Raw genomic sequence first — 26833 nt, forward strand, 5'->3', positions numbered from 1 at the left:
TATGGATGTTGTCATCCTTGTTAAATTTAGATTTTAAAAAAAGAGAAAAAAAATTATTTCAGGGGGGGCGGGAATTTTTTCTAAGGGTGATTTCTATTGGGAGGGTGGTGGTACCCTCCCCCAAAATAATTATAAACCTTCCCGGGACTTATGAGAAGCTACCCTGTTAAGGAGAATCAGATCGGTTCAGCGGTTAGTGAGATCCTTTGGTACAAACAAACAAACAGATAGACAGTTAGACATCGTTCTACTTTGTATTAAAGAAAGATACCAAAAAAACTGAAAATTAAAATTTTTGATAAAATTGTAAATTACAGATAGCATAAAGCTACTAAAATGAAGTATAAGATGAAGTTATTACTCAGAGATTTAACAAAACTTAGCACCTCAAGGTAGGTTTACTTCTTTGGTCAGGGAGGGAGGAGACATTGGACTGTAAATTACACTGGTAACCAAAGTTTTATAGCCTTGTTTTCTTATTCTTTTGCTGATAAAACATTGGGTACTTTTGTTCAATTTTGATTGTTTGGTTGAAAACCAAACTGTTCAACCAATAATTTTAAGGGATAATTTTGTTTATCATCATTGGGGGTTATTTCAATTTATCGTCCATAGTCTTATCAATCAAGATCCTTGCTGGATCAATCATCATGTCATTATTTTAATCTTAAAATTTCCACAACAAAAACAAATTACATCTTCAAGTATTTTATTTTTTGAAAAGCTCATTAAGTTTACAGAGACGTTTGTTCTTAAACTTTTTAAAAACATTATATGCATAATTATATTGTGTAAAGATTAAGCATCGTTAGAAATATCATTATTATAGAGTAGTTGCTCTTTTAGAAATTGTACTTTTGTTTATTTGTCTATGATTATTAGGGGGGGGGGGGTGGAGTCATTGGACTGTTAATTATATTAGTACACAAAGATTCTTAGTCATGTTTTCTTATTCGTTGTATCTTAAACTTTTTGTATTGGAATTTTGATTGTAATGTCCAAACTTTTCAACCAACAATTTAATAATATACTCAAGTGGAAATTTAATCACTAATGGGTACGTATATGAATTTATCGTCTAGTGTCTTATCCCTTAAGATCCCTGATTATTATATAAGATAAATGATATATACAAAAATACGCAAAAAAAAAATATTTTTCATATGCAGAATACATGTGTTTGTCGCAAATATACAGGGTGTTTTTTTTTAATGGAACAAAAGTATTGCTTAATATAACCCACTTGCCATTGACAGAAATTAATAATCTATATCTTAATTTCTTCATTGGGTTGGGGAGTTTTGTATAAGAAAAAAATACTTGTCGATTTTCAACAAATTATGTCTAAAAAACAGGTTTTTCCAAAGTACCTATTTTTGGATGATTTTTGGATCATGAATAATTTAAAGAGTGTGCAAAAATGCGTACATTTTTAAAATTCAAATTGCGCGGCTTGTGTTAATAGTAGAAAAATGTTATTTATATCGTTAGAATCGTCGTAAACTCTAGTTTTTGGGTGTTTAAGAACTATTCCTGTGCTACGTATAGTTTAGGAGCTACGTGGTAAAATGTCCCAACTTACTTAAAACTTTTCAACCTTTCTCACATTTTCCAACCTAGCTTCTATACCTAATACAAATAACATGAATATGATACATATATTTCCAAAAACTAGAGTTTATGAGAATTCTAACGGTATGCGTAATATTTTTCTACTATTAACACAAGCCGTACAATTTGATTTTTTAAAATGTACGCATTTTTGCACACTCTTTAAATTGGTCATGATCCAAAAATCTTCCAAAAATAGGTACTTTGGAAAAACCAGTTTTTAAGGCATAATTATTGAAAATCGATAAACCCAATGAAGAAATTAAGATATAGATTATTAATTTCTGTTAATTGCAAGTGGGTTATATTCAGCAATAGTTTTGTTCCATTAAAAAAAAAATACCCTGTATATATGCAATATAATGCATATATCAAGCCTTGATAGGACACTGTCAGATAGATTTATCTTATAAAGGGTGAGCAAAAAAAAATGCGTACCTTTTTAAAATTGAAATTGCGCGGCTTGTTTTAATAGTAGAAAAATGTTACGCATATCGTTAGAACCGTTAGGAAGTCTATTTTTTGGAAATATAAAAACGATTCCTGTGCTACGTATAGTTTAGGAGCTATGTGGTAAAATGTCCCAACTAGCTTAAAACTACACTTGCGAGTAAATCATTAAAGATTAAAGCATACAAAAAAATATGTACCTTTTTAAAGTTGAGATTGCGCGGCTTGTGTTAATAGTAGAAAAACGTTATGCATATCGTTAGAACCGCTATGAAGTCTATTTGTTGGAAATATAAGAACCATTACTGTGCAACTTATAGTTTAGGAGCTACGTAGAAGAATGTCCCAACTGACTTAAAACTTGACTTGAGAGTAAATCATTAAAGATAAAAAAAAATGTGTGCAAAAATGCATACATTTTTAAAATTCAAACTGCTCGGCTTGTGTGAATAGTAGAAAAATGCTATGTATATCATTATAACCGTCATAAGCTCTATTTTTTGGAAATATGAGTACGATTTTTGTGCTATTTTTAATTTAGGAGCTGTATTGATAAATGTGAGAAAAGTGGAAAAATTTCATCTTTAATGATTTACTCGCAAGTCAAGTTTTAATTCATTGGGGACATTCTACCACATAGCTCATAAATTATACGTAGCACAGGAATCGTTTTTATATTTCCAAAAAATAGACTTCATAGCGGTTCTAATGGTATGCATAACGTTTTTCTACTATTAACACAAGCTGAGCAACTAGAATTTTTAAAAATGTACGTATTTTTATTTGTATACCCTTTACTTTAATCTTTAATGATTTACTCGCAAGTCAAGTTTTAAGCCAGTTGGGACATTTTAACACGTAGCTCCCCAACTATACGTAGCAGAGGAATCGTTCTTATATTTCCAAAAAATAGACTTTATAGCGGTTCTAATGGTATGCATAACGTTTTTCTACTATTAACACAAGCCGCGCAATTTCAATTTCAAAAAGGTACGCATTTTTTTTTGCTCACCCTTTACTACTGGCAATATGTGAACTGTGTCAAGGATAAAAGCGAAGCTAAAAAATCCTACAAGGGAGAAAAGGAAAAATTGGGGGGAGAAGGGTTTCATTTGTCTTTTTGATGGGTGTCCACTCCCTTCCCTCCCAATTCACAACTACCAATAAAAAATAGCATAAATCCATTCAGCAGCAAATTCCTTATTATTTATAGTCTAAACGGTAGAACGATTATCGACATCTTTCACTCCAACCGTACAGGCAGACATTATTTTACTATGTATTTAAAATAATTATTTAGGCTTCAGTCAACAACAGCTTTACCCCTAACAGATGCCTTTGTGAAAGCCAAGCCATATGAAGATATTCCAATGCCCAGAGGTCAATATTTGTTCAAGCGCTGCTACTCTGTAACTAACACATGTCCGTATGGTTACAGCGTATATAAATCGAGGAAAATTCAAATAAAATTGTTTTATTTCATTTATAATGTTGAAAAGAACGTATCCTAATTTTTGTAATTTTATTTTAACCCATTTGTTGAAAGCTCCCAAAGTTTAAAGTTTTGACTCAACGGGGTAAAAAAAATAGATTTTTTCAATAATTACTCAACAGAATTCAAAAAGTAAGATGTCAAATAAAGATCTTACTGGTTTTTAATTTCAATTTTCATCTTTTTTGTTGCGTTTTAGTACCTTGAAACCAACTTAATTTTTAAAAAAAATACTTAAATTACTTCAAAAATAAGAGGTCTACAAAAAACCGATTGCATATCTAAATTCATGGATCATTTTACATCTACTACTTACTAAAAACACCGACTAGCTATTTTTTTTAAATCACAAAAGTTGGGACACGTTTTTTTAGAAAATTAAGTTTTGCTCTATAGATTACTACCGGCTGCACCGCTAGAAATCACTTTTAAAGATTTGCGGGTGGGGATTGTCCCACTTAACTAGATTTTAGTTTTAAAAAGGAAAAAAATTGGGGGGGGGGGGGAATAAACATTACTGCAAAGGAGAGCCACTTAGGTTAGCGATACTTTTTGGTTCGGACACAATGACAGGCAGACTTACAAACAGAACACCTCCTGTTACTTGAATTTTTATCTTATTCATTCACAAGAAAACTGAATTAATAATCCTAATTTAGGTTTACCAATAATTGGAAATACACATCAGATGTTACGGAAAGAAAATATGAAATATTCGGACAGATATTTTGCTGGGCTCAGAGACCAATATGGTGACATTTTTAAGTAAGTTCTATAAAAACGTACGGGAAGAAAGTCGCTAAAAAAAATCAGCATGTGACGTAATAAATATGAGGGAGATGACGATGAGAGGAGAAGTGGGAAAGAAAAACCCCAGAAAAGAGATTGATATTCCCTCATTTTTATTACGTCATATGCTGATTTTTTAGCCACATTCTCTCCGTTCAATAAAAACAAATATTTTTGTCGCTAATTTTCAAGGAGTAATAATCTCATCCATAATCGCGTAATGTTTAAAGTTGTAACATTGTACATTAAGTTTTGCAATAAAATTATTGATTTTCTTAACCGTCGAATTTTTGCTCGACTCTTTAGTTTACGTCGGTGATCACTGGGATTTTCGAACGCATAGAAATTTCGTACGAAAGTTTTTTCGTCGTGATCTATTCATGATAGTTCAAATAATATGATACGCAAATTGATCAAAAATATTGAAATAAATTACTACAGTAAATTTCAATTTTACTTAAAGAATAAATCTATTATTTAAAGGTATTTTTAAAGTTTTTTAATGTTCAATCTATACATATATATTTTAAAAGTCTTAAAAAAGGTAAAAGTATCTCAGAGTACATTAAACAAGTATATGCCAATAAATGGTAACATAATCACAACAAATAATAACATAATCAACATTTTCTTTACTATGCAAATTTCTATGTTTAAAGCTTGAAATAAGTTTTTAAGAAATGTTTTTTTACATTTACTTATCCCTGAACTCTGTGAGTATGGTAGATTTACAAACAGCTGCATATAATAAAATTTTTTTAAGGATTAATACTATCAGGTACAAAATTTAATACAACACATTTTTTAAAGTGCAACTTAATTGGATTAAATGAAAAGATAAAAAAAAACCAAAAGTTTGTGTGCTTTAACTCATACCTACATATCCCATCATTTACCATTGTTTCTAATTTGGGGACGGACTATCTCTGTGAAACTCCTATAACTCTAAATTTGCCTAACCTAAGACAATATTATGTAAGTGTGTGTGTGTGTGTGTGTTTTTGTAAAGAATTATATATTTTGTTAACTTTTACATTGGTATCCTTGATTAAATCTTCTTGAAAATAGGGTAATAAACTTATGTTTCTACATCCTTCCTGTATCTATATATAAGTGTTTATATATTTTAGCAAATTAAATTAATGTTATATTATTATTATCTGATTCAATAAGACTGACATCTACTAATCTATTTTAAGGGTTGATATGGTATAACAATAAGAGTTTACATTTTTCTTTTTTTATAAATACAAATACTTTCATGCAAAAAAAAACAATAAAATGAAAGCCTTTTTCAAATTTTAAATATTTTTTGTGACACAATAAAATAAAATCGTATAAATATCTTATTTGCATGGAAACATACTTTTTGGTTTAATTTTAGAAAGAATATTTAAGTAAATTTAATACTTAAAAATGAACTTAAGAAGAATTGTCAGAACACTGTTTCATGACAACAAGAAAGTATTACAATTAAAAACAAGGATGAATATTACTATAATTGCACAGCTTAAACAATCAAAGGCTAATTTTCATACTATATATACCCAAACACTATTATTCTTATACGAAATTTAAATTAAATAATTCTTATATCTGCAATTTTTAAAAGCCACATTTTTTTGTATCTGGTCGGTTAATCCGTCCGTTAGTGAATAACGTAGAGTTCTGCTTGTTTTGGTATACTTACTATCTCAAATTAAGAGTACAATAAGGAATATAAGGAGTATTTGCAACAAATTAACAACGAATTTATATTCAAATTATTTACTTTATTTCGCATCTTCATTATAAAAAGTCACTAAATTTTCTTTTACGTTATTCTCTTTGAATGCTCACTTGAGTTATAGAGTAGCTTCGGGTTTTTTTATGACGGAGTGAAAGAGTGGGAGGAGTTACAATAAAAAATAGGAGGGAGAGTTCTCACCGAATATTATTTCTACCTTCTGCAGCGCAACTACTTTACAAATAGGTTTTCTAAAGCAATAGTTTTACAAATAGTCAAGATTTTTAAAAACTTTTCAAGTCAAAACCTTAATTATTTACAGTCTCCGTCAATAGACATTAGATCAATAAAACAATTTACAGTTTTTTTATCTGGTCAAAATAATTTGTTTTTTGTTCACAACAATAACTTAGATATTATTTTTTACTAATAACCGTTTGTTTATTTTATTCGTATTTTCTCTCCTTTTTCTCTTGTCTTGTAACTGTAGGTTTTTAAAAACAATCAAGAATTGTCCCCAATGTTGTACATACATACAAACTAGACGGAAGAGGGAAATTGGAGAGATTCAACTTATCTTAAGAGAAGGTCGCAATGACTTATATCTATTATTTGTACAGAAATTTTCAATGTACCAAAAATTTAAATTGTATGCTTTTATTCTATAGTATAAATTGATAAGGTGCATTTTGTATGTAGCAAAGGATCTTGCTAACCACTGATACGAAATGGTTCTCCTTTACAGTGTAGATTTGCATAGGTCCTGGGAACATTTATACCATTTTGGGGGAGGGTACCATCATCTTACATTTATGATTGAAACTAAAAAGAATGGGGTCCAATACAAGTGCCCCCAGAGGCCTTTGGGGTATAGCTGCAAGCTGTCATTATTGTGACAAAATCTTTTATTTTGGAAGTATTAACAACGTAAAATATAAATATGTCCAATCTTTACCTATACATATTTTGCAAGTTAATCTTGCTTTGTAATAAGAAATGTAGAAGAGTTTTCTAAGAAAGACCTGAATATGGATTTGTAATAGATGTATTATTATGTTTTTATGTTCTCTAATAAAGTGAAGCACGCAGAGGGCTAAAATGACGATTACCCCTTAAACCTCCTTCTACACCATCCCCTCTCTTCCTACGGATAAACTAACTGACCAACACAGGAGTTCCATGTTTGCAACCTAGGTTGACGAAGATTTATTGTATATTTATTGTATATTTATTAAAATTGGTTGTCACGCGCTCCTACTCTTCCCATTTAATCTGGAATACAGGGATAGAACCATTGACTACAAAGTTATACCCCCACCCCCCGCAAAAATAATTATGATCAAAAATCGATAAACCTAGATTGGACAGTGGGAAAAAATAATTTTCGAGAAATCTAAAACAATATATAAAGTAATAAAGACCAAGACATAATAAATGAAGTAATAATTATTAGCCACTAGGGGAGCTTATTGTTTGTCAGAAAATAGCCTAAATCCATTTTAATTCTTTCCTGAAAAGTTTTCTGAGATCTTTAGCTTCAGACAAAAAAGGATAGTATAGGCCAATATAAATATAGGTTAGAGATATTATTTTATAGCCCATTGTCATATCACTGTTTTCCAGAAATTATTTCTCTTCCTTCTTCCAAGTATAAGATGTGCTCAAGACGTTTTTACAATAATGCAATATTGAGCAGCACAACATATCTCTGACTAAAAACGTCGGTACGTGCGTAATAATGTATGTAAAGCAGAGTAGATTGCATTAGTGTTTCATGTCCCAAAAGGTCTAGTAAAGGGCTGTAATGGCGTTCCAACTTTTCAGGAAATGGTAGTGTTGGTTTGGGGAAGGTTTTATGCTATTGAATATAGAAATATCGAATCCTCATCATTGTAAACAATTTATATTTAAAAAGCTAATAATTTGAACGATTTATTGCTAAAATTTGGAAAAATTTTTGTTGTTGAATGAAATGAATACCAATACTCAATCTTGTTGTATCTTATAAATCATTATACATAATGGGTCGCGTTAAACTTAACTTCGTGGCGTATAATATTGTAGGAAACGTTTGTTTGTACAATGTTATAGGCAAAGCTTCTCTAAAATCAAGTTCTAAAAATGCAAGTATGTCCTTAAACATTTTTCTGTATATAAGCAGTTTTGCAAGAAATCTAATACAATTTTGTTAGGTAAAGTTTTTACATTTACTACATTTATATTCTGTTTATTCAGATCTGACACTCTACAAGTGTTAATATTCATTTGTCATAAAATTTCCGAGCTTCGCTTTTATGGATGTTGCCATAAATTCTCATATATTATAAACGTACATAAAAGTCCATAGAAAAGTCTTGACAAAATTTTAAGTAATTTGCTGCAAAACTGATTAATTAGAGGATGCTGTTTAAGGACAAGACATGTTTATCACATATTTATTTATGTATTTTAACGCATATTTTCCTGACAAAAAGATTGGCAAGGTGAATTATAGAGTAGCTTTTCTCTTAACTTGCACTTCTCATAAACTTGATAGGTCACTCATATTTATTATTATGGTGTTTCATTCTTATAACAAAATAAATGTGCTATACAAAAACTCAAAAAATAATTTAGTTTATGAAAACTAGACTCCATTAAATATAAAAGAAGACAACAAAAGAAGATGAAATGCAATAAACTTTAGCAGAAAATATTCATTACATATTGTCAATTGTTCAATATGTGAATATAATAGATACATTTCTTAACTTTTTATATTTTGTTTTCAATATTAGGATACATAAACATTTGCTATATTGTTAATTTGCAGAAATGTGTGAAGGACTTAATATCATAACGACATAGTGTGACATTAGGTGTTTATACATTACAGCTAAGAAAAAATAACTGGACTCTCCGTTTAGAGGAGACTGGTTTGGTCCAAAAAATTATAATTATAATTTTCACAAGATTTATTTGAATAATAAATGAAAATATGTAGAAAAAACATTGCTAATTAATAATTTATTATTATTTTTCTTTTTAATTTAACGGTAAATGTATGAACGCCATGATCTGCACCTGTTGTCTACTACTTCCTTTCTCTCCAAACGGGCGTTTACATAGGGGGGATAAAGGGAACAGACCCCACCTTTTTTAAAATTCAGGAGAAGACCAACTTTAACTTTTAAACTCCAAAAAATTTTAAAGTTTGTTAACCTCAAAAAGAAGTATTATTGTATGAGGTATAATAAAAAAGGTTATACCAATACGATATTATAAGGAGAATAAATAAAAACCAAAATTTTGAAGTTTAAATGTTTACCCTCCTAAAAGATAAAAAGCTTGGACGTCCTTGCCTATATAATGTAAAGATTACCCCCCCCCCCACAAAAAAAAATAAATTCGGGTTGCCATAGGCCCCCCCACAAAATTTGGAATTTTAACCCCCCAAAATGAAAAAACTTGGACGCCCTTGAAATAACCCCACTTTTTTGGGATTATGAATACGAACTTTCTGTACGATTTTTCCAAATTTATGTTCTCTACGAAGAAACTCTCACGAAAATGATACCTGCAATCTTTACGTCGTACGGAGTTTATATATGTATGACTCAACTAAGCATCAAGTATGATATTAATTTCGATATGATTGTTAGCCTAAATATACCATGAATTTAGATATTGAATAGAATAATAATATACTTGTTTTTTTCAGATTAAGATTGGTGAATAAAGATCTTGTCTTCATTTGCTCTCCAGAGGCCTCCAGGTAAATTTTAAAACAGTTTAATATAGAATAAATTTGCTGCTAAAAACATCTAGTTTTTAATAATTAGGCTAGATGTGTTTATATGAACTTTGTAGTTTACAAAATTTCATAAAATTAAATTTTCTTGTGCTTTAAATAAATTAGGGCATAATAAAATAGTAGTGAAGCTACTCTATAACTACTACATGTGTCTGTTTGTCCGGCAATCCGTCTGTGTGGGGGAAATTTGATTTTCTCGACTGCTATTGACGATGAAAAGCTGGAAATCTTAGTAAAGATTCCAATGATAAATGTGCAATTCTATACATTGTTTTGTCCGTCTGTTTGTCGATCATGCTTTAAAGGACATACATTTTATTTTTTAATTGTTTCATAATATTCTTTCATGTTTTGCACATTATCTCTTTTTTTTTCTTTGTTATGACAACTGAACATCTGTTATGTAACTCACTTTGTCCGTTTGTCCATTCCATGATATTTTTATGCTTCGCTAATTATGGATATTTTTATTTAGAACCCTTTATTCCAAGGATGGTACAATGCCATATTTACCTGGGTTTGAAAAGTTTGAGGTAATAGTTATTTCTCGCATCGTATTATAAACAGCTTTCCGCGGATATAGACATTTTTATATTCTTAGAAAGCTGGATATAATACTGTGCTAGGCATAGTTTTTTTCGTTTGGATGAGAACCGGTTCGAATGAATACGAGAAAATATTTTTTTTAATTATCATAATTCATAAATGTGCGGTTTCAGAACAGAAACCCTCCCCCACTTCCCTTCTTATATTGAAATAGCCGCATGCTTAGGGAACCCCAGGGGTTTGACACAAAGAACCCAACACCTTTTTTTCAATTTATGTAAAAAGTAATGGGATGGGGAGGGGGGGCGGGACGTTCTGTATCTGCTAGTCACACTCACTTTGAGGGAAAGCACCGAATAAAATATCGACTTTAAATACAAGTGAATAGTCCACATCTTTTTGCTTAGTTAGGTTAATAAAATATTTCAAGCATTTTTTTCTGTTTTTATTGTAGCATTAATTACCAACAAATTAACCTCTTAAAGATAAATTTGTTTATATATTATTTTTTTTTAGGAAATTCGAAGTAAATCTTTACCTCATTATTTTCCACTTCCAGGTATAATGCACTGTTACTATGGTTGGTTTTAGGCTTTTTTTCTGACCTCTCTTGTCAATTCCTTAGAGGCTACAGGCGAGGCAACTAGTATTCCTTTAAGTACTTACTTTTATAGTAATGAATCAACTCTAAAGCACATTATCTGTCCGTCTGTCTGTAAGATAAAAGTGATTTGATGTTATTATATTTTATGTTTCTCTGCTTCGCTGCTTATAGATGTTGTCAGCCTTGTTTGTTTAGGATTATTGTCGCAAGGTGAGGCATGGAGAGAATTTAGGAGCGCAGTTCAACAGGTAAATTTTCATAAGTAACTTCCACATGGATATAGGATATACGTTAAGCTATATAAGTTGGAAAGAATTTTAATGTATATAATACCTAGATTTGAAATCTGCATAATATTTTAAGGATTTTTTATAAAATTCGTTTTTTATATAGTTCTTTATTTAAAATCGCAAATACAATTTAAGTTAATTAATTTTGACCAATAGGATAGGTGGATTGAAAACTACCTGAGCACTAATTGGTTAAATGATGTAAGAAACTTAAGCTTCTCCAATCAGAGCGCAGATTGTTTTCAACCCACCATCACAGATGTCAAAATTAATTAACTTAAATTGTATTTGCGCTTTTAGATAAAGAATTATACAAAAAACGAATTTTATAAAAAAAAAATCCTTAAAATTTTATGCAGATTTCAAATCTATTATATACATTAAAATTCTTTCCAACTTATATAGCTTAATATACGTGGATATATTGACAGATAAATGTTGTCATCAATTTATCTGGCTAATATGTACCTCATTTATTGGTCAGCTCGTTCAGTCGTTAGGAGGGGTGATGGGGTAAAGGGGTGGATGGGGTATCGTTATTTTAGCCAGCTACAAGCATCACTTCATTAGAGTACATGAAAATCTCGTGCAACATCAAAGTAATAACATATCGATTATGAAAGATTTACTTGATTTAGATTTTTTATTCAGGACATGATGAGACCTCGAAGTGCTTTGTATTATACTGAACATTTGAATCAAACTGCAGACCTACTTTGTGATAAATTATGGGTATGATCTTATTTTTATTTTGTACCTGTTTTAATTTTGTATATCTTTGATATAACATAACTTGTGTCAAAGTTTTTTTTCAAGATTTAAATTTTTTTTTAAATTTTTCAGCTTTTATGCTTCAGAAAATAGTTTTCAGTATGGCTTCGATTCTCAGCCATACTGAAAAATTATGTATAGCATAGTATTAATAATCTTTGATAATTGTAAAAGACATATGTTTTCATGAAAACTTATTCTGTTAACTAGCATGTCTGTTTAAGAAAGGGCTGTAAACTTATTTTCATATCCCAAAATGTGCTAGTTTTATAAAAACTAAGCTTGACACAAATTTATTTTGTATAGGAAAGTATAGATGAACACGGAGACGCATCAAACACAAATCTAATTTTTCAAAAATTTGCTCTGGAGGTAAAACATTAAACCTGGGATGATTTTATCCATTAGTAGAGCAGCAACAACAAACAATTTAATATGAATAATCTTTAGTTCGAGAAAGGTGAAACGAATCAGGAATCTTAAGGGATAAACTAATTGCCGATGAATTGGTGTTCACCCCCAAAATTACCCCTTCTGTAGATTACAATTAGTGGTTAACTCTCAATTAAATAATCCAGCCAATCAAAATTCAATAAAGTCTCTAAGGTTGTTAAGCCAACGAACATGAAAACGTTATTATAAGACTAGTGTAATAAACAAACCTATGTCCCCTCTTATTGATAATAAATCAACTATACCTTTTAGGCCTCAGGTATTATGTTCATCGGCAGCCATCTAGGTGTTCTTTCTGGAGAAGGGGAGGTAAGAAAGAAGCTGTTTATAGTGCCTATGAAAAATGACGTCATTCAATACAAATGACTTATGATAGGCCAATACGCATAATATATAAAATGCTAGCGGCTACGCCCCCTAGATGCCTCTAGGGGTACTTAAGGTGGTGGTGGGAAGTCACCACCCTTGCCCCCCAATACATTTAACTTTAGTTTTAATAAGAAAAAAGACACTTTTAATTAGGAGGGGTGGGTCTTTTTTTCGAGGAGCAATTACTTTTGGGAGGGTGGTGGTACTTTCCCCCAAAATAGCTATAAAGCTTCTCAGGACCTATATGAAGTTACAATGTAAAGGAGAACCATATCGGTCCAGCAGTTAGCGAATTCCTTCAATACAGACAGACAGACAGAGATCCTTTAAATTATTTTAGGGATGGTTAATTTAAAGCATAAAATTTTAATTTGATATTTTTAGGGTAAAAAATTGATGGATGCTGTTACTGTATTAATTTCAAAACTTCAACTTTTGTTGAATCTTCCCATGTGGATTCTCAAACTTAAAGGAGGTAAAATCGAACGAATAAATCAACTGAAATTATAAAACTATAGTATATGGCCGTTTACGAGATCTTTTAGCATTTAATAGGCAAAATACTAAAAGAAATTCTTTGGCTAGCCTAAGAATTAGGGTTTCATTAGACTTGTATATGTTTAAAAGAATGCGTAAGACTTAAGAACTTTAACGTCTAGGCTAGTCTTAGAAACTATATATAATTTGGCCAATTTTATTAAAGCCTTAAAAAATAATTTCAATATTCATATTCTTGGTAGAGTGTGTAACAATAGTCTATGAAAGTGTACAAAAAATCCATCAAATGATATAACATCTATTAATTTTATCTTGTATTTATTTTCGTAGTGTTTGTAACTAAGTTGATGGAGTAGGTTGAGACACTTTTGTATAGGCACTAGGGCCAGCTTAAGCTCTACGTTCAAGCATATTATGACCTAAAACAATGTCATATCAGACCTCCTCTTTATTATTTATTTAGAATATAAAGCCTTGGTGGACTGTATGACAACGATCTATGAAATATGTAATGAAAAAATCCTCGAAGCAATTGAAAGAGATAAAACTGACGGCTCTTTAGAGGTAAAAAATATAATGATATATGCCTGATAATGCCTTTTTTATTAGCAAAGCTACTCTATAATTTACTTTGTCCATTAGTCAGTTCGTAAAGCTATGGGGGAAACGTGATTTTCTCGGCTCCTATACAAGATAGACAGCTGAAATTTTGAGTGAAGATTATGAAGATTATCTATAAATTGTTTTGCCCATCTGTCTGTTATTTGAGGTGCTACATCGATTCCTAGATTTTCAAGTTTTCGTAATTTTCTCAATTCTTTTACAAGATAGAGGAATGAAATTTTCAGGGATCAATCAATTTTAGATTCTACTTAATTTCACGTAGTTTTGATAAGATTTGTCTGTCAATTGGGGTGCTAGATCGATTCCTAGATTTTTAAGTTTTCGTGATTTTAAAGGTTGCGTGATTTGAAAGGTTTCCTGTTTTACCTATTTTATCATGTTAAATGTTTATTGTATGACACTGCTCTATAGTAAATTTTTTCCCAATATCAATTCATAATTTTTGGATGTTGTCATCCTTGTTATTAGAAAGACGGACTACGAATATTTATAAAGAATACAAATGTACATTTTTACTTTAGGGAACAGTTTTGGCCAAGTTGATAGAACGGTGTGGGAAAGAGTCTCCTATTCCAATTATAATGGCTGTTGATGCTTTAGCTGCAGGTATAATACAATCTTTGCCATAATGTCGACATAATATCAGATAATTAGCTTTTCAAAGAAATAATATTTTTGGTAGTATTTCTATAAAAAAAATCTTCTATTTTATAGCATTTTACTTTGTATTATAGATAAATATTTTTTCTCGCTGCAGTCACTGAACAGATTGAGTTTTCAATTTTAGGAAAGATTTATATATGTTATTGCTGACATGTTTCCCTTGAAGATAGAGGAGCACCCAAAAAAGTTATAAACCTTTCTGGAAATATGAGAAGCTTCACTATAAAATAAGTTATAACAGTTTAGCAGCGAGATCTTGAGGTACACATACACACAGCCAGACAAACGTACTGTTAAGTTACAAAAGTTAATCACTTTATTTAATGTTGATTTATGTTAAGGTATTGATACAACAGCACATACGGCCTCCTTTCTGGCATATCATCTGGCCATAAATCCTGATAAACAGGTAAACATGCAGGCGGTTTCCCTCAAAATCCCTATTCGAGCAGAGAACCCCTTCTTCCTTTTTATAAAATGAGTTAAAAATATGAGGAGGGGTATATTTAGAATTGTTTGTTTATTACTTTCGATCAGGTTAGGTAAGGTTATATTGGCTTGTTGGTAGCTTCGAATGGTTAGGGAACCTAAGGTATAGGTCACGCAGGTGGTAGGCAAAAGAAAAAACTAATCCACCCCCAACCTCCTTTCTTTTACTTTATTTCAAAATGAGGGGGTCGAATTTCAGTTCTCGACAGCTCTAGGGAATCTCGGAGCAAAAAAAGGGTACTAATTCTACAATTTTTCATTTACGTATCCGCGGCTAACTTTCTATTAAATAATATTATCAGCTAACTTTTTTATTAAGTAATAAATTTGTAAAACAATATAATAAGGCAAATAATTATTACTTAATCTCTACTGCAAGGCACAATTATCAAGTTTTGTACTTTTCGTTGTTTGTGTCCTTAATTGTATGTCATCGTGAATTTTTTTCTTGAAAGATTAGGTTGTTATTAGACTTTGTACAGTACAATTTTGCTGCGTTTTGTTTTTGTAAAATATTTGAAAATGAAAATGCATTAAATGTACTATGTTAAATTAAGGAAATTTTCAAATTAAATTAAAACTGTATGAACATAAAGTTATAGAAATTTTTCAAACTTGAATATTAGAGTAACAGGATGTCTGTCTGTGTGCATGTGTATGTGTGTAGCAAAGAATCTCGCTAACTGCTGAACTAATAATGTTCTCTTTTACAGTGAAGCTTTCCATAGGTTCATGGAAGGTTTATAACTATTTTGGAGGAGGGTATCACAACCCTCCCAAGAGTTATTGAGCTTAGAAAAAAATGCCCCCCCCCCAAAAAAAAAAAAAATACTTTTTTATCTTATTCTTTTAAAACCAAAATTAAAAGTGCAGGGTTGACTTTTTACCCCCCCCCCCCCCTCCCTCACTTAAGTTAGGATCCTCTGAATAAAAAGAAAAAAGCTTATATAGATCACATAAAATGACATGAGATCCCTGGATAATGCTTATAATTTAATTTAATTGTAGACAGTTTTCCACGGATAGCAAGGGCGTCCAAGCTATTTTATTTTCTTGGGGGGGTGGGGGTAAAAATTCAAAATTTAAAATTTTGGGGGTGCAAATTCATTTAGGAAACGGGGGGGGGGAATCTTTCTATCATATGGGCAAGGACGTCCAAGCTTTTTTTTGGGGGGGGGGGTCAAAATTCAAAATTCATTGGGGGTGGGGGGGGAGTAATCACCCCTTTATCCCCCCCCCCCTTATTGGACGTTCTTGACGGAAAGTAAAATAAAATGTTTAAATTTGTCTAGGAAAAAATCATTTAGGGAACGGGGGGGGGGGGGGGTAATCTTTATATCATATGGGCAAGGACGTCCCAGCTTTTACTTTTTTGGGGGGTCAAAATGTAAATTTCATTGGGGGGGGGGGAGTAATCACCCCTTTATCCCCCCCCCCCCATTGGCGGAAAGTAAAACAAAATGTTTAAATTTGTCTAGGAGAAGTTATATGAGGAAATCTGCCACGTTGTTGGGCCTAAAGGTGATATGACTGAGACTAAACTAGCAGAAATGAGATATCTAAAGGTATAGTTTATCTAATATTCATATTAGTCCGTCTGTGACGTTAGAAACTGTAGTTTTCTCGGCTGATAGCTGAAATTTTTGGTTGGTTTGTACCAATGATTGTCCAGTAATTTATTAGGCCCGTCGGTTTGTCGGTCATGCTCCAAAATACTTATTCATTTAATGATTTTCCTTAAATCATAGCATTTACATTTTCTTCGTTTTATTGGCAACCTCTATAGCTCAATATGTCTGTATGGTCAGCCATATACATGATATTATGTGCTTCGCTGCTTATGGATGTTTTTATCCTTGTTGTTTTCTGATTTAGGCATGTCAACAGGAATCTCAACGGATATGGCCCATAGCAAATGGTACAGCAAGGAAAACTCAGGAAGATATGATCCTTTCTGGTTTTCATATACCTAAGGTATGTAATCTGAAAGTAGTAAGGTTTTTACGAAAGAAACTAAAGATCTTGGAAACGGCTGGGTTGGTTGGATTGTAAGTTACAGAGAAGTTTCTACACCTCTTGCCCTTTTATAAAGACTAGGGGCAAAGTAGCGAATTATTCTACATAGTTATTAGGACGGCTTAGCGGTTAACAATTTTTTGCGGTCGGTTCAAATATGACAAAGAATAGCTGCTGTGAACTCTGCTGGATAAGACAATCAATCCTACGAACTTGTATAACATGTTGTACAGTAGACTCAACTGTTTACTAACATTTTGATTGCGTCTAAAAAAGAAAAATGAAGTTTATGAGTGGCGCAGTAACTAAAGCAGTCAAAGAAGGTGTGTCAACTATTTTTTTTATAGCTAGCCGGTTCTTTTAGTAAGTAGTAGATGTAAAATTTTTCATAGAATTCAGATATGCAATCGGTTTTTTTGTAGACCTCTTATTTTTAAAGTAATTTAAGTTTAAAAAAAAAAAATAAGTCGATTTTAAGGTACTAAAATGCAACAAAAAAAAGAAAGAAAATGGTCATTATGAACAAAAATAGTAAGATCTTTAATTTGACACCTTACTTTTTCAATTCTGTCAGGTAATTATTGAAAAAATCGATTTTTTTAAACCCACGAGAATAAAAACTTTGAACTTAATTTTATTATTTCACAAATAAAAAAATATGGGTTCATATATACCTTTAGAATCAGAAAAATATTACGAATCCATTGTAAGCAAAATTGAAAAAAAAAGTTTACAATATAGTATATAAACTACAATAAAAGGAATTATATGAAAATATCATATTATATTGTACAGGCAACGTCTTAATTCTTGAATTGAGTATAAAAATGGGAAGGGGGTAAAGAGGGGGTAAAAAAGGGAAGACAATAGTGTTGCCTGAACAAAAAATATAATTGGCCATTTGTTTATTTTTTAACTTTTTTTCAATTTTGCTTACAATGGATTCGTAATATTTTTCTGATTCTAAAGGTATATATGAACCTATGTTTTTTATGTCTGTTGGAGAAAATATTTAGGTCTAAAGTTTTTATTATACCGAGGTTAAAAAAATAGATTTTTTCAATAATTACTCAACAGAATTTTAAAAGTAAGGTGTCAAATTAAAGATCTTACTATTTTTGTTCTTACTGGCCATTTTCTTCTTTTATTTTGTTGCGTTTTAGTACCTTAAAACCGACTTAATTTTTTTTTTAAAAACTTAAATTACTTAAAAAATAAGAGGTCTACAAAAAAACCGATTGCATATCTGAATTCTATGAAAAATTTTACATCTACTACTTACTAAAAGAACCGGCTAGCTATAAAAAAAAGTTGATACAACTTCTTTAAAAAAATACAAGAACAGAAAAGTACAATTTAGACTGTGACAATTTTGTCATTAAATAGCAGAATGTTAAATTTATCTTAAACCGTGGTATTTCATTGACAGCAGCTACGATCCTAGGGACCTTTAGGGGCACTTGAAGGACGGGAAGGAGGTTGTCGACCCTCAACTTTTAGGAAATGTTTTTACAAAAAAAAAACTTTTTAGATCATTTATTAAAGGGGCGAATTCTCTTAGGGGGGGGGGGGTTAGAGATATCCTCCTCAAAAATAGTTATAAACCTTTTATGCACAAATAAGAAGCTTCACAGTAAATGAGAACCATATCGGTTCAGATGTTAAAGAGATCCTTCGCTACAAACAAACAAACAGACAGACATCGTTCTACTTTGTATTAACTCAACTCCCTAGCTGGTTAAGGTACTTTATCTTAATGTATTGACATAGTGATGGACGTACAGACATGTCCTATTTATGGAGTAGCAGCGCATTTTCTGTACAAACTCTGAATTTAATTTTTAAAAGACAAAAGTGAAAAGATACAAAACAACATTCCCAAAAAAGTACTATGTCGTCAACTTGTCAAAATTTTGTTCAGTATTTGTATTTAAATAAAAAGATTTATTAACCTAGACGGGCTATCAAACACACTAGTCCGTCTAACTAAAAAGGTTTCTAGCAAACGACGTTTTTTATTAAATTTAGTCAATAATAAGAAATTTTTGGACTACTTTTCCTAAGGTATTCAACTATTTATAGATGACATTGCCCGTTCTTACCATAACATTGCCGGTTTGTTCGTACACTGTGTTGCTATTGGTCCAAGTTATTAATTAGGGATCTAGACCTTCTATATTTATTCTGAAATCAATGCAATATGTATTGTTTTCAATGAACTTAAAAATTATTTGTTTACTGAGTCTAAATTTCTTTATAAAGGAAAATGATCCGCGTAAAAAAAATTTGTTATTAAAAAAGTATCTCTTAAGTCTTCTGCAGTTTCTATGCAGTCTACACTCTCTACGCCGTTGTATTTTTTAATATCGAAATATACAAACAAGTCATAATTACCTTATTTTAATTTACCGTTCTTTTTCGATGTGTTTTTACTTGGATGTTGCACCAGATTTGCTTGTACTCTGATAATGTAACATTCGCAGCTGGCTAAAATAACGATAACCCCATCCATCTTCTTTACCCAAACCTCTCCCCACATCCTGGATGAACTATCTGACCAATAATTAAATGAGGTTTACAATAGCAAGATAAATTGACGACAAATTTTTCACATGTCAATATTAATTTAGGATAAAACAGTAATCAGAGTTGGAATTCTCACCTCAAATGTTAATATATCCAAGTATATAATATATCCATTAATTTAGGACACAACTGTAATCAGAGTTGGAATTCTCACCTCAAATGTTAATATATCCACATATATAATATATCCATTAATTTAGGACACAACTGTAATCAGAGTTGGAATTCTCACCTCAAATGTTAATATATCCACGTATATAATGTATCCATTAATTTAGTATACAACAGTAATCAGAGTTGGAATTCTCACCTCAAATGTTAATATATCCACATTCCACGTATATAATATATCCATTTATTTAGAATACAACTGTAATCAGAGTTTGAATTCTCACCTCAAATGTTAATATATCCACATATATAATATATCCATAAATTTAGGACACAACAGTAATCAGAGTTGGAATTATCACCTCAAATGTTAATAATATATCCACATATATAATATATCCATTAATTTAGGATACAACTGTAATCAGAGTTGGAATGCTCACCTCAAATGTTAATATATCCACGTATATAATATATCCATTAATTTAGGACACAACAGTAATCAGAGTTGGAATTCTCACCTCAAATGTTAATATATCCACATATCTATAATACAAAGTAGCTTGATGTCTGTCCGTCCGTCCCTAAAGATCTCGGTAACCACTGAACCGATCGGATTCTACTCTTCAGGGAATATACCTACTGGTCCTGTGGTGGTTTTAGGCTATTTTCTTAGGGGGTGGTACACCCCAAACCCCCCCAAAAATATTTTTTTTACTTTTTTTGTAAAATCTCAGTAACTGCTGATCAAATTGGGCTCTACCCTTCTGGGAATATACCTACTGGTCCTCTGGTGGTTTTAAGCTATTTTCTTGGGGGGTGGGACACCCCAACCTCCCCAAAAATAAAAAAATCCCTACTTCCAAAATTTTTAATTTTTTAAAATTTTTGTAAACAAAAACCAGTAATTGGGGTGGGGGAACCCAAATGCAACATGGGGCGAAGCCCCCCCCAAAAAAAAAAATTTAAATATTTTTTTTTAACTTTAATTTTTGTGTATGCGAATAACCTAGGTTTAATTTTTACGAATTGAAATTTTTGTGTATACGGCAAACAACCTGGGTTTAATTTGTACAAATTAAAATTTTTGTGCATAAAACGCACAACCTGGGTTTAATTTTACCACAGAGTAATTAAACAAAGAATAATTTTTTTGAATATTTCTATTTAGGAGGGTTGACTTCCCATTACTTCATAGGGCGAAGCCCCTAGAGGCTAGGGGCGAAGCCGCTAGTATAATATATTCATTAATTTAGGACACAACAGTAATCAGAGTTGAAATTCTCACCTCAAATGTTAATATATCCACGTATACAATATATCCATTAATTAAGGATACAACTGTAATCAGAGTTGGAATTCTCACCTCAAATGTTAATAATATATCCACATATATAATATATCCATTAATTTAGGATACAACTGTAATCAGAGTTGGAATTCTCACCTCAAATGTTAATATATCCACATATATAATATATCCATTAATTTAGGGCACAACAGTAATCAGAGTTGGAATTCTCACCTCAAATGTTAATATATCCACATATATAATATATCCATTTATTTAGAATACAACTGTAATCAGAGTTAGAATTCTCACCTCAAATGTTAATATATCCACGTATATAATATATCCATTAATTTAGGATACAACAGTAATCAGAGTTGGAATTCTCACCTCAAATGTTAATATATCCACATGTATAATATATCAATTAATTAAGGACACAACTGTAATCAGAGTTGGAATTCTCACATCAAATGTTAATATATCCACGTATATAACATATCCATTAATTTAGGACACAACTGTAATTAGAGTTGGAATTCTCACCTCAAATGTTAATATATCCACATATATAATATATCCATTAATTAAGGACACAACTGTAATCAGAGTTGGAATTCTTACCTCAAATGTTAATATATCCACGTATATAATTTATCCATTAATTAAGGACACAACAGTAATCAGAGTTGGAATTCTCACCTCAAATGTTAATAATATATCCACATATATAATATATCTTTTAATTTAGGACACAACAGTAATCAGAGTTGGAATTCTCACCTCAAATGTTAATATATCCACGTATATAATTTATCCATTAATTTAGGACACAACAGTAATCAGAGTTGGAATTCTCACATCAAATGATGGGAAATATTACAAAGATCCAGAAAAGGTTAGATATTCACTTTTTTACAAACAAATGGAATATTTGCATCTACGCCCCTAGAGGCATCTAGGAGTATTATAGGGAATGGGGGGGGGGAAGTCGACCCTCTTATTTGTATTTTAGATTTTCATAAACAAAATTTCTACGGGCGATTACTCTTGGTGGTATACCTTCACGAAAATAGTTATAAACGTTCCTTGCACCTACAAGAAGCTTCACTGTACAAAGCAACCCTATCGGTTTGCAGAAAGCGGATCACTCACTACACGACATCCTGTTACTTTTCTTTTATTTATGGTTATGGACTTATGCTCATTTGTCATGGGAATCTTCGCAAGGAATAAGAGAGGCTTATTAAACATTCATATCAGCCAAGTAAAACTTAATCTACATCATTTTATGGACAGACATGTCGCGTCGTCGCCTTTAATCTGATTTTTTCCCTAAAAATACTTTAAAGGACGGATGGAAGACGACATAAAAATCTTAGTTTAAAATTATTCAATTTTTTTTAGTTCTTGCCTGAAAGATGGATAAGAGGTTGCCCTCATAATCAAAAGGTAATAGAATTAAACTTAGGTATACCTATATGCTAAGATAGGGAATACAATTAGCTTTAGATTAGCTTTAATTTATGTGATTCAGCTTAGTTTTTTAGCAATTAAAACTTTTCTAAAATTTCTTAAAAGCTATGCGTTTTTGTACATGTGACTAACATACGACTAGAACCCATTAAGATAAGCTTTTGACAATATTCTTGGAATATTGTACAAAGATAGGGTGAGACAGCTAGTATGCAATTTTCAAGGATTTAATAAAAAAATTTTTTATATAACACATTAATGGATATATGTAGAATATAGGTGGATATTATGATAAGGGACATATTGACATCAATTTAGGTTGCTAACATAGAACTCATTTATTGGACAGTTCGCTAAACCAGTAGGAGGGTAGGGGATGTGGTAAGGGGGTTGATTGAGGATCGTTATCTTAACCCGCTGCAAGTTTCACTTTATTAGAAAACATGAAAATCTGGTGTAATATCCAAGTGATAATATATACATTAACACATGCTCAATGCTTGTGATGTCTTGTCCAGGAGGTTGCGCCTTGGTAATTTTAACACCTCCTTAACTTTCTTAGGGGGTGATAAGAAAAACTTTATTATTGGGTGTACCTCAAAATTTTAGCTAATTAGGAATTGGGTGTAATGTCCCTTTAGCTCCCTCCCAAACGACATATTTTAATGCATCACAAAAATTTTGCAATGAAGATTGAAATTAGATCTGTATTGAAAATTCTTCCATATGTATAAGAATTTTTAATAAGAATCTCGGTACCTTCACTTTTTTTTATTTTTTTTAGTTATAATCCAAAGTATTTGAAAAAAATACGTGATATATTCATTGTTTGCTGATAAACTTAGATGTTTTGCATTAATTTCGTTTAAGGAAAACTGACATTATTCCTGGTCGAGTTTCACGTTGTTTTCCATGCTTAATATTTATGCAATTTTCCTTTAAAATTTATTATATAACAAAATAATCCTTTCTTATCACTATTTAATTAAGTTTTTATTAAGATAATATTAATATTTTATACAGTATTTTCCTTGTTATAAAATATTAATTTTTTTGCTCGATGCTAGTACATTTTATTTGACCAAGATAAAAAGAGGTTAGGTAGATGTTTGTTGTTTCATTTTTTTCATGTTTGTCTAAGTATTAAGAATTCGTAAACAGCTTAACTTTTATCAGGCAAGCCTGTTTCATTGAAAAATTTATAAGCTAAGAAATCAACCTTCCCACTAAAAAAAAACAATCTTTTATACTTTTTCGGCTATAATGCAGGTCTTGGCAGCCACCTTTAATCCCTATTTTCCAAAAATAAAATTAAATATCCAAAAGGATTTAAATTTGAGGCTAACACGCGGCTGACACGCAGCTGGCGAGCTTGGTCAAATGATTGTTTTAAAAAAAATGTTTTTTTAGGTTGATCCTTTTGCCAACTTGCCATTTGGACATGGAGCTCGAGCTTGCATAGGTAAGTTAATATATCGTCTGTCTGCCAGTCCTTCAGTCCGTACGTAACGTAAAGAAATATTCTCTGCAGCTGTTTAAAATAGTGAGCAATTTTTTTTTGAATATTTCCGGTACCAATTAGCATCTAGTATATAATTTTAACTTGGTCTTTCGGTCATGCAAACATCTCGTATACGCATATTCCTAGGGAAGCCTACTCAGTTCCACACCAAACATCTACTGTTAGTCATGCAATTTAAATTTTATATATATTATGAAAAATTGTAAAGTACACCTGGTACTGGGCAGTAGCTTGGTGTACTATTGTATGTACTGCTTCATAAGACGGGGCGTAATCTGTCACTGAATAAATGTTTTTTATGCTTTTAAAGACAAAATACTTATCTTTATAAAGGTTTCGCGATTTTTTTATGATTTATCGCGTGTCAGTTTATAATGAACTTAAGCTGACCCTAGTGGCTATGCAAAAGTATCTCTTCCTACTTCAAGACTACTTGTGTCCAAACACTCAAAAACTATGGCTACACACACGCGCATACACACTGGGATAATTTTAATACTTTTTTCGTGAAACTAGAAAACTAGTAGACCAATTACACAATGCGCCAACTAGCAATAAAAAAATGAACTAATATCTATTATTTTTAGGTCAAAGGTTTGCAAAGCTAGAGCTGTACATGGTCGCCTTCAGACTTGTTCAAAGGTTCAAGCTGGAATACCATCATGATCCTGTTCATGTCGACTTTACAGGTAAATTTTAATCTTTTGCCAGGGAAGTGTAAACTTAATTTGGGGGAAAGAGAAAAAAAATGGAAGGCAGGCACATTCAATATTCACACTCTTATTACCACATTAGGAAATTATCAGAACTACATATTATCACAACAGCAATTATTTTTCAAAGTCTTATTATTAACCTTTTATAAAAGTAACAGGGTGTCAATCAGTTTTGTTGTCAGTGTGTGTGTGTGCAGCGTAAAATCTCGCTTATCGCTGAACAGGTATGGGTTCTTCTTAAAAGCTGAAGTAACTTTAAGGTTTATTTTGGGAGAGTTTGCCCCTTTATTAGTGGATTCTACTAATTTATAGTGTGGCTCGACTGTAGGATAATAAAAATATAAGCAGCTGAAAATTATATAACTGTATTTTTTTATATTTTAGGAGTTGGACATCCAGATAGAGACGTGAGGTTAAGGCTTATACCAAGAAATTAAACTAATTGTAAAGTAGCAGCGCTACAAAAAGAAATAGGGAGAATAATATGGCAGAAGATTAATTTATCTTCCATTAATATATCCTACTTTTATCAAAATTATAAACAAATTGATATACATAAGTATCATAAACCTGTAAAAAGCATTTGAAATTCTATATTTTATGAATGTTAGCAAAACTACACTACAAGTGTTTAAGTCTGTCCATCTTTCTGTCTGTATTGCTTGTGTTGATCGATTTTTAATAATGAACCTTAAAATAGAAACAATTTGAGAATTTTTTTATATTCCATCTTTCCCTAACACTCTCAATACGGTTGATCGCATAATTTACTTGTAATATCGAACAGCTTCGCCACTATTGGACATAATGATCCTTGTTAATCTTCAAATTATTAGAACCAGTTCATATATTTGTAAAAATAACATTAGCAATAAAAATATTTTTTCTATTTAATTTAGATTTTTAACATACTATTGTTTTTATGATATTAAAATGAAAAAAATAATATCTTTATCAGAATTAAATTATCAAAAAATGTACCTTTAATAATATGTTATGTATCAAATGTGTATATTACATTATGTAAATATGTTATATTTTGAATATATTTTTTGAAAATAAAACAATAAAATGAAAAATGATTATTAATTGGCGTACTAAACTATAAGGAAATATGTAAAAAGAATAATCTAATGCCATTGTTCAACCCCTTACAAATTCAGTGAATATAAACGTTCTTTATTTTTTAAAAGCAGAGATTTTGTATAATTAGGGTCGGTTCGTCCATCCGTCCGTAACGGTTAGCTCTTATTGTTAATTTAGGCATGTTAGAACTGTCCTATTGATTGCATGGTGATTCCTATAGTAGTCAGGTACGGTTTAAAAAGCGTAGCAACTCTATAATCGTTACCAGTATTTCCGTTCGTCCATTATAAACATGTTGATTTTACAGCAAATTTTTATGTGATATAATTATTCGATTGATCTGATTTTTTCGGAATACTGATTCCTAGGACAAAAAGTTACACTGTTATGAACGAAGCATCTCAGTCAAGTTCTAAAAATGTAAGTATGTCCTTGAACATTATCTTGTATTTAATCTGTTTTTCAACAAATTTACTTAAAATTTTGTTTCGATTTTTATACATTTAAATTCTTATTATTCAGTTCTGACACTCTACAAGTGTTAATGTTCTAATGTCTTACCATTTCAGAGCTTCGCTTTTATGGATTTTGTCATCCATATTTTCTTTTACAAAATTAAACTTCGTATATTTGAGTAGAAAATAAAAATGGCAATTTATCACAAAGTATTTTGTAGGGCACTTATACCCCCCCCCCTCCATATTTTAAATATATCCTTACATAAAAATGACAGGATGTCTATGAGTCTGTCTGTCTGTGTGTACCGAAGGATCTCGCTAACAGCTGATATGGTTCTCCTTAGGTCCTCGGGGAGGGTACCACCACCCAGCAAAGAGAAATCGCCATTAGAAAAAAAGGGTA

The 26833-nt window shown here is 31.1% G+C and overlaps 1 protein-coding gene across 3 annotated transcripts; it reads left to right on the forward strand.

The window, feature by feature from the left end:
- Positions 1-235: 235 nt before the first annotated feature.
- Positions 236-25965, forward strand: LOC145325038 (putative cytochrome P450 49a1). 3 transcript variants are annotated; one of them, XM_080167834.1, is made up of 21 exons: positions 236-392; positions 3362-3441; positions 4213-4318; positions 9769-9822; positions 10337-10394; positions 10924-10966; positions 11207-11259; positions 11953-12033; positions 12379-12444; positions 12778-12834; positions 13279-13369; positions 13856-13956; positions 14538-14622; positions 15021-15088; positions 16647-16733; positions 17044-17142; positions 22002-22070; positions 22580-22624; positions 24059-24110; positions 24758-24859; positions 25271-25965. In XM_080167834.1, the coding sequence occupies exons 1-21, from the start codon at positions 337-339 to the stop codon at positions 25321-25323; spliced, it is 1506 nt and encodes a 501-aa protein (XP_080023960.1). In that variant the 5' UTR covers positions 236-336; the 3' UTR covers positions 25324-25965. The 3 variants fall into 3 exon arrangements, with proteins under 3 accessions (XP_080023960.1, XP_080023962.1, XP_080023961.1); XM_080167836.1 differs by lacking the exons at positions 22002-22070; positions 22580-22624; positions 24059-24110; positions 24758-24859; positions 25271-25965 and adding an exon at positions 21609-21701; XM_080167835.1 differs by lacking the exons at positions 22002-22070; positions 22580-22624; positions 24059-24110; positions 24758-24859; positions 25271-25965 and adding an exon at positions 19893-19996.
- The last annotated feature ends 868 nt before the right edge of the window (positions 25966-26833 follow it).

The sequence above is a fragment of the Acartia tonsa genome, chromosome 7 (genome assembly GCF_053477335.1).
Source record: "Acartia tonsa isolate MP-2025a chromosome 7, ASM5347733v1, whole genome shotgun sequence".
Classification (NCBI taxonomy): Eukaryota; Metazoa; Arthropoda; class Copepoda; order Calanoida; family Acartiidae; genus Acartia; species Acartia tonsa.

Excerpts from the sequence above, each read along its gene's own strand:
- LOC145325038 (XM_080167834.1), top strand. The coding sequence starts at position 337 with ATGAAGTATAAGATGAAGTTATTACTCAGAGATTTAACAAAACTTAGC. Across the intron at positions 4,319-9,768 it reads CAATATGGTGACATTTTTAA|ATTAAGATTGGTGAATAAAG; the intron begins GTAAGTTCTATA and ends TGTTTTTTTCAG. Across the intron at positions 17,143-22,001 it reads CTGGTTTTCATATACCTAAG|GACACAACAGTAATCAGAGT; the intron begins GTATGTAATCTG and ends CCATTAATTTAG.